The sequence below is a fragment of the Medicago truncatula genome, chromosome 4 (assembly GCF_003473485.1).
Source record: "Medicago truncatula cultivar Jemalong A17 chromosome 4, MtrunA17r5.0-ANR, whole genome shotgun sequence".
NCBI lineage: Eukaryota > Viridiplantae > Streptophyta > Magnoliopsida > Fabales > Fabaceae > Medicago > Medicago truncatula.
The window spans coordinates 21,026,174-21,039,812 of record NC_053045.1 but is presented as its reverse complement, the minus strand read 5'-3'; the positions used below and the strand labels follow the sequence as shown (position 1 = coordinate 21,039,812).

At 33.1% G+C, this 13,639-nt stretch overlaps 1 protein-coding gene across 1 annotated transcript; it reads left to right on the top strand.

Moving 5' to 3' along the window:
• The first annotated feature begins 10,671 nt into the window (after positions 1-10,671).
• LOC11439370 (uncharacterized) lies at positions 10,672-13,208 on the top strand. The gene is made up of 4 exons (XM_003605687.3): positions 10,672-10,762; positions 10,854-11,025; positions 12,026-12,118; positions 12,333-13,208. Exons 1-4 carry the CDS (start codon positions 10,704-10,706, stop codon positions 13,206-13,208), a joined length of 1,200 nt encoding a protein of 399 aa, XP_003605735.3. The 5' UTR covers positions 10,672-10,703.
• Positions 13,209-13,639: the final 431 nt, after the last annotated feature.

Here is a 13,639-nt window from a genome sequence, read left to right as displayed (position 1 = left end):
AATTATCTTCTTTGAATACTTTTGTAGAACAGCCTAAAAGACCTAAGATAAAAAGGGTTGCTGTTAAGGTCAAGAAAATTGTTAACTCTGTTTTGTTGTTTATGAGAACTGGTTCTTTTAGATCATGTAATTCTAAGTCTGCTATTTCTGCTAGCTCCCCTGTTCCTATTAGGAAGCTATGAAGCACGATACGAACACGAATACTGGACACGATACGGACACTGACACGCCGACAAAGATAATATTTTGAAAAAATGATATAATTTAGTGTAATTACAAGTGTCGGTGTCGTGTGGAGGTGTCTGTACTTCATAGTTAAGAAGATCCTTTGAGGATGTTGAGTGGAGTTGTCTTTTCTTTGAGATTGGGATGATTTAGTTTCTTAATTTCTTTCCAATGTTAATTATATGTTATTCTTTTCAATCATTTAAGAAGAGCAATAAGCAAACGGTTTTAGAATTAATCTTCATATGGTTGATTGATGATGAGAGATTGCTATGATATATATGGTTATCAATTGTTCCGTAAATAAATCTTAATCTAATATATATACTTCTACCGTTTACTATGATTTTTCTTCTAGTCATCAGATATTAGGTTGTTTTTCAACATTCAATAAAATGATGGCTATCAATTTATAATTGTTATCTCAACCGGTCATTTATAATTGATTTATAGACCATAGTCATATTATCTCAACATGCTGCAAACCGCGAATTGGTACTTCATACTGGTGCACGGTACTTTTGCGAATTAGTTCGCACAAATTCCCTTTTATTTTGTGGAAACCGACGAACTGAGACAAGTGGATGAAGAATATATCTATGTATGATGAGGGTATAGAGCTTCAGGTATGTGTTGATTTGTAGTACTAGTACTACCTTTAAACATGGTTTGTGATTAACTTACAAGAAACCCTTAAAACCGTGTTAAAACTGAGGAGAAAGAAAATAGTTGTAGAAAGTTGAAATATCAATGTCTTTATGTCGTGCTATATGACAATTATAACTTAAAAAAAAAAAATCCAAAATAGAACATTCCTTAGACTTAAACTGAAGTTTCAGTTTTGAATTAGGAAGAGCACTAAAGTTTGCATTATTATTTCTCAAACATGGGTAACAAAGTGTTATAGAACTTGAGAACTCTAATTGTTGAAGATGAGAAAAACAAAATAAAATTGTGTTGGTTTTTTTTTTAATAAATAATAATTTGATGTGTTTGAACAAAAATAGAGCAAGAGATAATCACAGAGAGAAGAAAGACAATGCAAACAACATATCCTGGTTCATCCCACAATCTGATGTTGGTCTAATTCCCTTCATTTTTAAGGGATTTTTCATTACATTCATAGAAGATTACAATTGCTCCAACACACAAATTAGAAACTTCATTGCCTCGTACAAGAGGATTTATACAATTAGAGTTTTACAAATAAGTCTAACAGAAATGATATCTAAACACACATCTCCAGACACAAATACAACACTAGGGTCAATCTCGTAATTTCCACTCAAATCTAGGGATATATTTGGAATTTCAGCTGCAACCTTTCTCTCTCTTTTATCGTCCTTCTTCTTCTTTCTTTCTCCCACTTCCATCTCTCAACAGTAAACATTCAGACCCTTACCAGTTACCACCACCATCGTCGGCCGATGACATCAGTCACCACTCCGGCCTCCTAATCCACCACCGAATCGCAGCCCCTCTTCTCTAACTCGTCCATCACCACCACCAGTTTGAAAGACCAGGCCAGAGAAAATTCCGGCGAAGAGGAGCAAGTGCAATCACCGGCTGACCTTTCAGATCTGACATCAATCCATCGCCACCTCCTCTTTTCCTTCGCGCCGACCATGGCCTTCAACATCTCGCCGGCCGTCGCCTCTCTTGTTACCGTCGCTGCATTGTTTTGCTTCTATGGTTTCAGATCTATGTTTATGCGGTAGTTTTTGTAGAGAGTTAATCATAATGGAGAGCGGCGGTGGTCGGCGGTGGCCGGAGAGTTGAATAGAAGTGAGAGTGTGTAATGGTTGTGGTGTGAGAGAAGATAAAGTAACAGGGAAAGAAAATGAAAAACAAAAAAAAGGAAAAATACACTATAAACATACGGTGGTGTCTGTATTGTGTTGGGTTTTTTGTGTTCAGTTATCATTGCTGTGAGTTTAAATGTGTCAAAAATTTAGAACTCAGAGAGTGGTAAACTAACTTTAAATTCAAGATACTTTTGACGTTAAGAAATTCTAAGATAATAAGTTTGTAAGAATTTTCTAATGTTTGTGCGCTTTTGAATTTTGACTGACTTTTAACACTTGTAAAATATATGTTGTCTTTTAAATTCTTCAAACTGCTCAAATCCTTATATAGGAGAGAAATGAGAGAGGCGTTGTTTGAAAAGTGTCCGCGCATGAGTTTCGTCCTCGAGAAGCTTGAATCAGTTTTGAAAACTTCGCTTCTAATAGATAATGTAGTTGAATAGTACTAAATAAATCCTTTTTTACGTATGAAATGATCTATTACATTCTCTTTGTCAATGAATTTATGTTTGTTTCTGCACATGGTCAGAAGAAGACAGACGATACTATCAAAGCTTTGATGCATCTTCTGAGAAGAACTTTGACTTTTTTTAACATTTTTTCATATTATCTTCTAAGTCTTCAGAAATCTCAATGCTTCTCTTCTCTTGAGTACTAAAATGCTTTCCTTTATATTCAAAGCCGACGTGATGTATCAGAACCAAAACTTAACATCATAGTCATGATTTAATTCTATGTTCCTGTACGCTTGAACTCACATCAGAGTACCCAATCATTCTTTCATAAATTATTATTATTATCATCAAAACTTTAAAGACATTGTTCTAAAACCCATTTTAGTTCAACAGTTGTTTCTTCGTGTCAAGTGTCACAAAGTATATATCTATTTGATGGTAGAGAATAATATTAAAATAAATACTTCAGGGGAATTTTTTATCCAGCTATGAAAAACAATTTTAGTTCAGTAACAAATTTCATATCAAACCTTGATTTTGAAGGAAGAGCAAGCCTGGGATACTGATGGATGTTCTGCAATGTCTATCTGAGAAACCAGTGCAAGTGCTTTTGCAAGAAGATTAGAATCCTATGAGAAATGCTATTGGCACTATGTATAGCCAATTTGAAATAGAAATTGCAATTGCAGCTTCTTTGATTCCAAATCCAACAGTTGAGAAAATGTATCAAGTTAGTAAATTTTGAAGCTAGCAGCATAGGAAATACTAATTTCTAAGTTTGAAGGAATTTAAGAGTGTGTTTGGATGAATGAATGTAATGTTTTGAGAAAATTCAAATACTTTGAGGTGAATTCCATTGTTTTGATAACAATTTCAGAAATTTTTTCAAATGATGAAAATTTATGAAGTATTTTGTACAAGTTAAATATAGAGAATTTCAAAATCCTTCATTGTTATAATTTCTCATTTTGGTCCTCAAATTTTTCATAATTTTCAATTTGACCCCAATAAATTTCCAAAAATTGTAAATTGATCCCCCAAATTTTCCAAAAATTATAATTTGACCCCTCTAATTTTTTGAAATTTACAAATTGATCCCTAATTTTAATTTTCAAATTTGTCCCAAAAAGAATAAAATTTATAAAAGTTGTCCAAAAATGATGACAATGAAATTTTTTATTACTGCATCCAAACAAAAATATTGATAACTGAAAGTAATTTAATTGAATCATTTAAATTAACTAGAATTTTAAATTCTCTAATATTTTCCAATTACCTCATTCAAACACAAGTGTTAAGAAGACTACCGAGTACTGGCTATATTTTGAAAAATAAGTTATCATAACGAGCAAAATAAATATAGAAGAATGGTTTTTTAAACAGATGTAAATCTAGGACATTTGGAATTCGATATTTCATAGATGGATTTGTTTATGCAATGGAATTGCATTAAAGAGAAATGTAAATAATTGTAGTTTTTAATTTCGTTGATGGATTTGAAATATAGAGCAACAGCAAGTTAGTAAAGATCTCAAAGAAATGTTCCCGTGTTCTTTTGCCCACATGAAGAAACTAGGGGGGTGGCATGGGTGCGGTTATGATGTATAAGAAATCATTATGCACCATGCATAAATCTCAGTCCATTAACCATTTTGCAGTGGAAATGGTTTCTGTGAGTTGTACTCTAAAATCATTTTGATGTGGAAATGGTTTCTGTGAGTTGTACTTCAAAACTATTAGATGTACCTCCCCGGCCATAGTTCATTTGTCCTCATCAATGACCACCATCGTCATTTTCCCTTCACATCCGTTCAGATCTAGAACTCACTGATGACCTCATCTTCCAAATGTCGTCGACCTCCTCCGCTACCCACCATCACCACCGTTGTCGTGCCTTATTCCCGTTTAGATCTGGAGATTTCAAGCCGCTACCGACCTCATCTTATCCCTTACGCCGCCGGAGATTCGTTCATGCCGGTGACCACCTCTTTCTCGTGACCGATCTGATGTCACATGGTGGCTCGGTGAGTGGTGAAAACACGATGTTGTTGTCTGATTCTTTGGAGAAGAGATGTGCGATCAAATCTGATGGTTGTGAAGTGATTATGCAGGGTGCATAAGGAAATGACTTATGCATAATAACTTTGGCATGTCAAATACTCTTCAACTAAAATTATATCTTTTTACCGGCAAACAAAGTCTTCTAATAATAAAATGGCTTAATAACAGTTTTGACCCTCTAAAATTATATATTATTCAAACATTTTATGTCTTTTATACATAATCGTATTTCATTCCTTTAGTTAATTCTCATCTTAAGCGCACCATCTCTATACGAAATTACTATAAGGAAAACACTTAGATATATCTCCCTCACCTAGGAATTACCCTATCTTTTTAGCTTAAAGTCTTTATCTCACTATTATCATCATTTCTAACATTTTCCTTTACTTTAACTAACATCTTCCTACTTCCAATTACATTCGTCTTATCTCTTCTCATAACATCTTTTATCATAAATATCTTTACCATTTTTAATTATTCATCTTAGTTTTATACTCTTCTATCTACTTCTATCTTAGACTCATTATTATTCTAGGGATTATATTTATCATTATTAATTATTCTACACTATCACTCCTTATCTCTTATTACCATCGTCTTTCATTCTTCTAACTAATTAATGTTTTAGACTCACCATTGTTGTAAGGAATCATTTCTAAGATACCTAAACACACTTCCCTCACTTAGGTACATTGATATGGACCCTAACCCTCACCTTAGGAACTCATTATTGTTTCAATGATTTTTAGAATCTATTGAAGGAATTGTGCTCAAATTTTATGAAAACGCAACATGACCATGTGTAGTACTTTGATTATATCTTAAGTTGTAGATGTTCAAATGGAGTCAAACAAAAGGCAAACGAAAAATGAAAATAGGCATGACCATGCACCCCCAAAACACACAAAAATGAAAAATAGGCGGTGGGAACACGCACGATCGTGCTCAGTGCACAATCTATCTAGAAATCACAGATTTTACAATTTTTCGCCATGAGAGCTTTCCCGGCTCCAATTTTGACCCCAAACGCACCCAAATCATCCATAAACATCACCATAAGATTACCCTAACATCCAAACCCTAATTTCCGCTTAACCTACCTTATCACACACTCTTTTCATGGTTAATTTTCAAATTCTTTCACCGTAGTTTTGTCTTCTTCAATTCTAATCTTTCGCTAATAACATTAACCCTTGTTGCATCAGTTCATCATCATTCATTCATCATGAAAACACTTAGAATCTTTAGATTAACAACCCCCATCATTATAATTTATAAATTGTCTACCCAAAGATAAATTCCTACTCCTTCACCAAGAAAATCTATACCTGATTCGATTGAGCACTGGATCCGATCCCATAACGAAACACGCTTTGGATTACCCCCCACTAGCAAGCTCAAATAAACAAAACGAAGCTTCCCTATTTTGCATTGCAACACTGAAGCTGCCTCATTCAACCAAGAATCATTAACATTGATACCTGTAACGCCCTATTTTAATATTTATTTATTTTATTGAGTTTAGATGTCTTTTTATAATTTAGTCGATTTATTTTTATGAGTGATATTTTGTTATGTTATATGTTGATATTTATTAGTATAATATATATATTATCTGGTGTAGAAATATATATGTTATTTGGTGTAGAAATATATATGTTATCTGATGTAAAAATATATTTGTTATTTGGTGTAGAAATATATATGTTATCTGGTGTAGAAATATATATGTTATAGAAATATATTTGTTATAGAGACATATTTGTTATTTATTATAGAAATATTTTATATTATATTATATATATATATATATATATATATATATATATATATATATATATATATATATATATATATATATATATATATATATATATATATATATATATATATATTAGAACAGAATATTGAGACTTTGAGGGCAGATTTGGAAATAAGAGAAAATAAGTAGGTTAAAGATTTATATAAAAGGGGAGAGTTAGAATTAGAAAATAAGGATTACGTGAAACCTGTTTTTGGAGAAAAAGGGAGAAAATCAAGAGAAGAGAAGAGTCAGAGGAGAGAAAGCGGTAGAGTCCTTCGTCGATCAATCTAAGGTAAGGGTGGGACTAGCTTTCTCTAATAATGAGTTGTATAATTCTGAAAAAGGGTTTAACCTGGTAGTTGTTGTTAGTTTTGATGTTATATGAATTATGTTTTTAATTCTAAAAAGGGGTTTAACATATTGTTGTTTTGTTAGTTTTGATGTTATAGAAATTAGGGTTTGAAATTAAAATTGATTGTTGAAAGAGTAGGTAATCCGATGAATTAAGGTAATAATTGGTGTTCAGGTTGTTGAATAATCATAGGTTAAGTTTCCTATCAAATTTGGGATTTGGGTAGATTAAATTTTGGTTTTTTGGGTGAAAAATGTGCAGAAATTGTAACAGTAAGGGAAAAACTCGCTAGAAGTTCGCTATTGGCGAATCCCTCTGTAACAATATCCCTCTGAGTCCATGCATATTCATTTGAAGTTGAGGGCTTGGTGCTTTGTGAGCTTTTGCTCTATACGTTGAGGGCTTGATGATCTGTGAGCTTTTGCTCTTATGTTGAGGGCTTGATGCCCTGTGAGTGTATTTATGCTCTTTATGTTGAGGGCTTGACGCCCTGGTTGGTACAACATGCATGATTAAGAAGTTGAAGTTGCATATGTTGAGTTTAAGTTGTAGAATTTTCATTGTCGATGTCGTTAAGTTGTCATTTGTCACTGAGTTGTTAATAAAGAACTAAGTGAAGTATTAATATTTATTAATCGTTGTTGTTTATGTCGTTATGAGATGATGTTTATGATGTATCGTTTATGTTGTTATAAGATGATGTTATGATGTGATGATTATGTCGTTATATGATGATGTTTATGATCTGATTATTATGTGCTATATGATGTTGTATATAATGTGATGAATATGATGTTAATGTTGATTAGAAATTGGTTGAGTTATTAATGAAGTATTATAAGAAGAGTTAATGTTATTAATTGATGAAGTTTAAGTTGTTAAATGCTTTTGATGAATTATATGCTTATTATTATTGAATGTGAAATCTCACCCCTTCTGCTTGGAAATGTTGCCCTCACAATTGGGTAACTTGCAGGTAATCAAGATTAGCTGTGAAGTGAGTCGACTCTCTCACGTGTCGTCATCTTAGGGTCGCTCTGATACGTAACAGGATGAGAATTTTGTTGTTGCTTTCTGTTCCTTACGTATTATTTTATGAAGTTTTATGAACATGTTGTTGGAATAATTTTATGAGATTTTACATTGAAGCCTTTGTGCCAAGGTTGTTTTAAACGTTGAAATGATTTCCGCTGCGAAGTAATAAATGATATGATGTTTAAGTTGGACAATAAATAGTGAATTTATTCCGTTTATGATTTTATGAAAAGAAGTGTGACATTCCGTTTATGTTGAATTACTCTGATTTTTATGTGGAATTTTTAAGTTGGGAAAACGGGGTGTTACAATACCCACCAACATACTCTCGTGAAAGTTAAATTTTAACCTAGATATGGCCTCAAACAAAAACATAACAACTCTCAAAGCTCGAACAATTTCCCAACTCTTGTTCCAATTCATAACGTGTCATCAACAAATTGCAAATGAGAGACCGATAAAGAATCAAAATTACCTACATGATACCCATAGAACACATTGTCTTCCACCATGCAATTCATCATCACATGTAAGCCTTCAGCCGCTAACAAAAACAAGAAAGGCGACAAAGGGTCACCCTACCACAACCCCTCCCCATGCTAAACTCTTCTGTGGGGCTCCCATTAACAAGAACTGAAGCCGTTGTAGAACTAAGACACTGTTTAATCCACCTCCTCCAAAGGGTTGGAAACTGCATCTTGAACATAACATCTTCCAAATTGTTCCAATCCACTAAATCATAGGCCTTTTTAAAATCCACTTTAAACAACAATAATTCCTTCTTACGCTTATGTGCTTCATTCACCATTTGTCTATTCTTAACAAAAGCTGATTGAGTTTCTGAAATCACACCACTAATCCCCCCCCCCCCCCCCACCTATTAGCAATGATTTTTGCCAAAATTATATACATACTACCAACCAACGAGATAGATCTAAAGTCAATTAAACGTTGTGGACTATCAACCTTAGGTATTAACGCAATAAAAGTACAAATAATACCTTTAGTTAATTTTCCATTCCGAAGAAAGTTCGAAGCGTAGAATATCACCTTTAACCTCAGACCAGAAATCGTTAATAAAACTAAAATTAATACCATTCGTCCTGGGACTTTCGAGACTATCACAATCCCAAACCGCAACCTTAACTTCGTCATCGGTAAAAGGCTTAACCAGAGAACTCTCCTCCGTATGTGACAACCGACTAAAACAAAAACCTTCGATAGAAGGCCGCTCAACATGGCGAGACTGAAAATGATCCAGGATAGTACCCCGAACATTATCCACTCCTTCCACCCTCTCACCGTCAACCAAGATAGACGAAAAACTAATCCTCCTCCTACGACTAGACATCACTCTGTGGAAAAACTTTGATTTGGCGTTGCCCTCTTTCAACCATTAAATTGGAGATTGTTGCGAGCAAACACTAGCATTAATCATAGAAAGAAAATGTAAATCCACTGTTTACTAGCGCAACTCTTTGGCTTCATTCTCAAACAACGCCTCATGTTCACCTTTGCGGTCCAACAAAGCTATATTCTCCTTAAGGGCATTAATTTTTTTTTTTTTTTGGTCTAGTAGCCTAGTGGCTAGAGCTCACATAATTAAATGTGGGGTTCGAACTCCGACCCATATCCCTACCAATTGAGATAAGCTCACGAGGACTAAGGACATTAATTCTACGAGGTAAATTTTGAATATGATTGTATGCCACTGCTGAGACGACATAAATCTAAATATAAAAAAAGTATAAATCTTTTATTTTTTTAGAGGATCTATATCTAAATATAAAAAAAGTATAAATCTTTCTTTCCTTTGGAGAGGATCTAAATCTAGTGATTAGAATTCACCATTTTTAAGGTGAATAAGTACGGTGTCTGAGATTTGAACACCGACCCCTAGATATAATAATTATGTCTCTGCCAACTGAGCTATGCTCACAGGGGAGCAATCCAGATTTATCTCCATAGATATGTTGTACTTTTTATAGCTAATAATCTCCGTATACATGTTGGAGAATTGCAAACCAACTAACCACTATGTATAACAAAACCGTTTGAGTAAGAGAGTGGAGTGTTGCAGTTTATTCTCTTTCCTCGTTGGTTGCTCTGTTTCCATTTGAAGCCACAACCCACGAACAATCTTGTACTCAACTGTCACGTTCGTTTTATATATTTCTTCTTCATTCACCTTTCACTCTTTCTTCATTTTTTGCATTATTACTCTCATTCTCATATTAACATGTTTGGTATCTTCTTTGGGTGGACAAAAGCTTCAAAGTGGTAAAAGTGCTATGCAAACTTAGTTGAGATTGTTTAACTTAATATGTTATATATGTTTGTTTTAAATTCAATATATTATATGAATTGCAGCAAGAAAGCAATAAAAACAGCAAGATGCAGGCTCATACATTTGAAGAACAAGAGGAAAACTATAGCATTGCATTTGCGTAATGATTTGGCTGAGTTAATCCTCAATGGCTATGAAGAAGTTGCTATCAATAGGGTATGTATATTTTATTTTCTTCACCTTCTTTTATTTATCATTAACCTTTGCATTCATACAAATGTTGATGTTTAAATAGCTTGGTTGCATGTTTTTTTATTTTTTAAAATATATGCATTATTTACATTTTGATTTTGTTTTTTTTAAATAAATAAAGTTGTCACAAATTTAGTAACATGTTTCTTTTAAATAAATAAATGTTAATACGTATGTTTTTTTTTTTTTTTAAATATACGCATTATTAACTAAATATTATAAAATTTATTTAAAATTTAACTTAATTTAAAAAGTTTATTTAAATACTAGCATTTTGTGCAAATTATTTAGCATCCGTGTTTAAATCTTCAGAAATTTGCTCATCCAAAAAATAAAAATTCTTCAGAACTTTCAAGTTGGAACTCTTTGGAAATTTCAGGTTGAGGTGCTAATTCAAGATGAAAGTCTAGTTGCTGCATATGAAATGTTAGATCAGTTCTTTGAATTTATCCTTCACCAACTCTCATATATCAGAAAGCACAAGTATGTATTATTTCTTATCTACCTTCATAAATTAAAATGTAATCGTCACACCAACCTTTTCTCATAACAAAAAATAATAATTTTATGCCAGGGACTGCCCAACTGATATAAACGAAGCAGTATCTAGTATTATATTTGCTTCTGCAAGATTTGGGGATTTTCCTGAACTCTATCCCATTAGAAAGCTCTTTGCACAACGTTATGGTCAAGATTTTGTAACTGCAGCTTTGGACCTATTACCTGGGAACCTTGTTAACACAAAGGTAATTTCTTTTTTCTTTTTAGGTTTAATAACAATTTTCGCCCCCTAACTTTCACGAAGTTGCGATTTTTACCCTCAGAAAAAAAAACTACAAAATCGTCCCCTAAGTTTTGCAACTGTAGTAGTTTTGGCCCCCCAAAGCAAAAAATAAAATAAAAAAATAACACGTGACACCTCACTTAGGGGGCCACGTCAGTGTAGACCGAGTCAAAATTACATATGGGGGCCAAAACTGCCACATGTGCAAAACTTAGAGGGCGATTTTGTAGTTTTTTTTTAAGGGACCAAAATCGCAACTTTAAAAAAATTAGGGGGTTAAAATTACTATTAAACCTTCTTTTTAAACAATACAAGAACTTCGACTATGTTAAAAACTTATAACGTCCAACATTGGACCAATAAATCAAAGTGTATAATGTATGTAAGCACAGAAAAGTTGAGTACAATGGATTCTAATTTTTTGGACTAAAAAATATATATAAAAGAGTGTTACAGATTTATAAAATTATCTTTATTAACTATTAAACCTTAGATTATTGTAAATGTAAAATAAACTTGCGAGTGATATCCAAAGTATAAATTTTTTAGGTTTAAATACAGTTTTCTCCCCTTATATTTCAAAATGTTACGATTTTAGACCCCTAATAAAAAAATTAAAATTTTGCCCTCTATCTTCAGGGAAATATGCTCTTTTGACCCTCTAACTTTAGGGAAATATGCTCTTTTAGCCCTCTATCTTTAGGGAAATAAGATCTTTTGTCCCCTTATCTTTACAAAAAGTTGTGATTTAGGCCCCCTGTTTTGGGTCACGTGGCGTCTTCTCAGCAGCTTTGTAAAATTAAGGGGAAAAATTGTTTTTTTTGTTAGAGGACCAGAATTGCAACTTTTTAAAAGTTAAGGGATCACAAATGCATTTAATCCTAAATTTTAACTAAGTTGATGCAATTCCACTTGTTTGTAATGCATGTATGTTTATCCATTAAGTTTTGAAGTTTTGATAGTTAAAAGAGATCCTCTCAGTGAAATCTGTGCCGGATGACTTGAAGTACAGAGTAGTTGATGAAATAGCAATGGAATCTTCCCTACAAACTAAGGTCTGTTTTAGTATCAATGTGATAATATTTACTTACATATTGTTTTGGGTTAATAGTGTTTTACACCCTGTAATATAGATCATTTTTGGGTTTGGTCGCTGTAAAGTTTTTGTTTTGTTTTTCGTCCTTGTAATTATTTTTTTTCCAGAATACCCTCCTAATCTTGTTGGGTTAATCTTACTACCAAATTACTGTGTTCAATATTTTTGTGCAGGTGAAAGAATATAAAGGGAGTCAATTAATTGTACGTGATTCCCAAATAATTCATACAAAAGGATCTAAAATACATTCTCCTTCGAAATTTGATCAAGAGATAGAAACAGATGTTACACCTTTATCCTTCACCACACCAAGTGATGCATTTTCTCCACCAGAATCCAGTTTATGTAATTCTTCAACATCCGTTTCGCCTATCCAACAAGAGAGAGTGGAGGAACTAGAAGATATCGATGAATGTGAGTATTTTTCATCAAAAGATGGTTGCAGCGAGGACCAAAGGCTCGTATTATTCAATTCAAGTGAAAGTGATATGGATCGGGATGAATCAAGTAGTGACTCAAGCATAAGGACCTACACATCGCGAAAACTTGCATCGAAGAAAAGATTAAGAAGAAGATCACCCTTGCTTGAAAGACAAGGCATTGTTGAGATTGGATACACTTTACATTATCAAACACCAAGTCCACAATCAAGTTATCCAAAGAAAAGACTAAAGCAACATTCCTACTCAGATTCATGTGAAAGAAATAGTTTGGACTTCAACATGAGTGATTGCAGCTGCAATTTGGATAGCCCTTGTTACTGTTTTGTATACAATGAAATAGAAATTTTTGAGTACCTAGGAAGATCTTCTTCTTCCACCAATGCTTTCAATCCAAACACATGTGATTGCTTAACAACAACTCCTTATTCAAGAGCCTTGACAACAACACCTTCAAAGTTGATGGGAAATTACAACGACAATTTGTTAAGGATATTGTCATGTCCTTCTCCACGGCCAAAGCATGTTCATCCTAAGTTGCCAGACTATGATGACTTTGTTGCTACTCTCATGGCTCTTCAGAGAGAGTTCACTCATAGAGCAGATTAGGTGTAACTGTACACATTCTTGTTAAATTAGCTTTCTAGTTTCTACCCATTGATATTACCGAAGTAATTTTTGACATTTACCCCTTCATATTAGATTTGTAGTTTCCATCATTGATGACACCTTCAAGTTATTCTTTGAAAATGACAACTTCATATTTGATTTGTAATGATTGATCATTTTTGTTGCCTTATTCTATTTCTATTAGCTTTGAGTTTCTTAGCTGTTCTAGACCGATCAGAAAACCAATCGTACGATGACATGTTGCACAAATGTAACATCCCAATATTTTTATATATGTCATTTATAATGAATTTCACGATTTTGTATTTATTTATGAAGAAATTATTTAATCGGGAGAATTTACAAAAATTATTACATCATATATTTTGAGTAATTAAGTTGAATGCTTTTCTATTGATGATGATGGTAAG

Bases quoted from the DNA above. Each gene is read 5' to 3' on its own strand.
- LOC11439370 (XM_003605687.3), top strand. From the start codon at position 10,704: ATGTTAGATCAGTTCTTTGAATTTATCCTTCACCAACTCTCATATATC. The intron at 10,763-10,853 runs GTATGTATTATT...ATTTTATGCCAG, and splicing joins TCATATATCAGAAAGCACAA to GGACTGCCCAACTGATATAA. The intron at 11,026-12,025 runs GTAATTTCTTTT...AAGTTTTGATAG, and splicing joins GGAACCTTGTTAACACAAAG to TTAAAAGAGATCCTCTCAGT.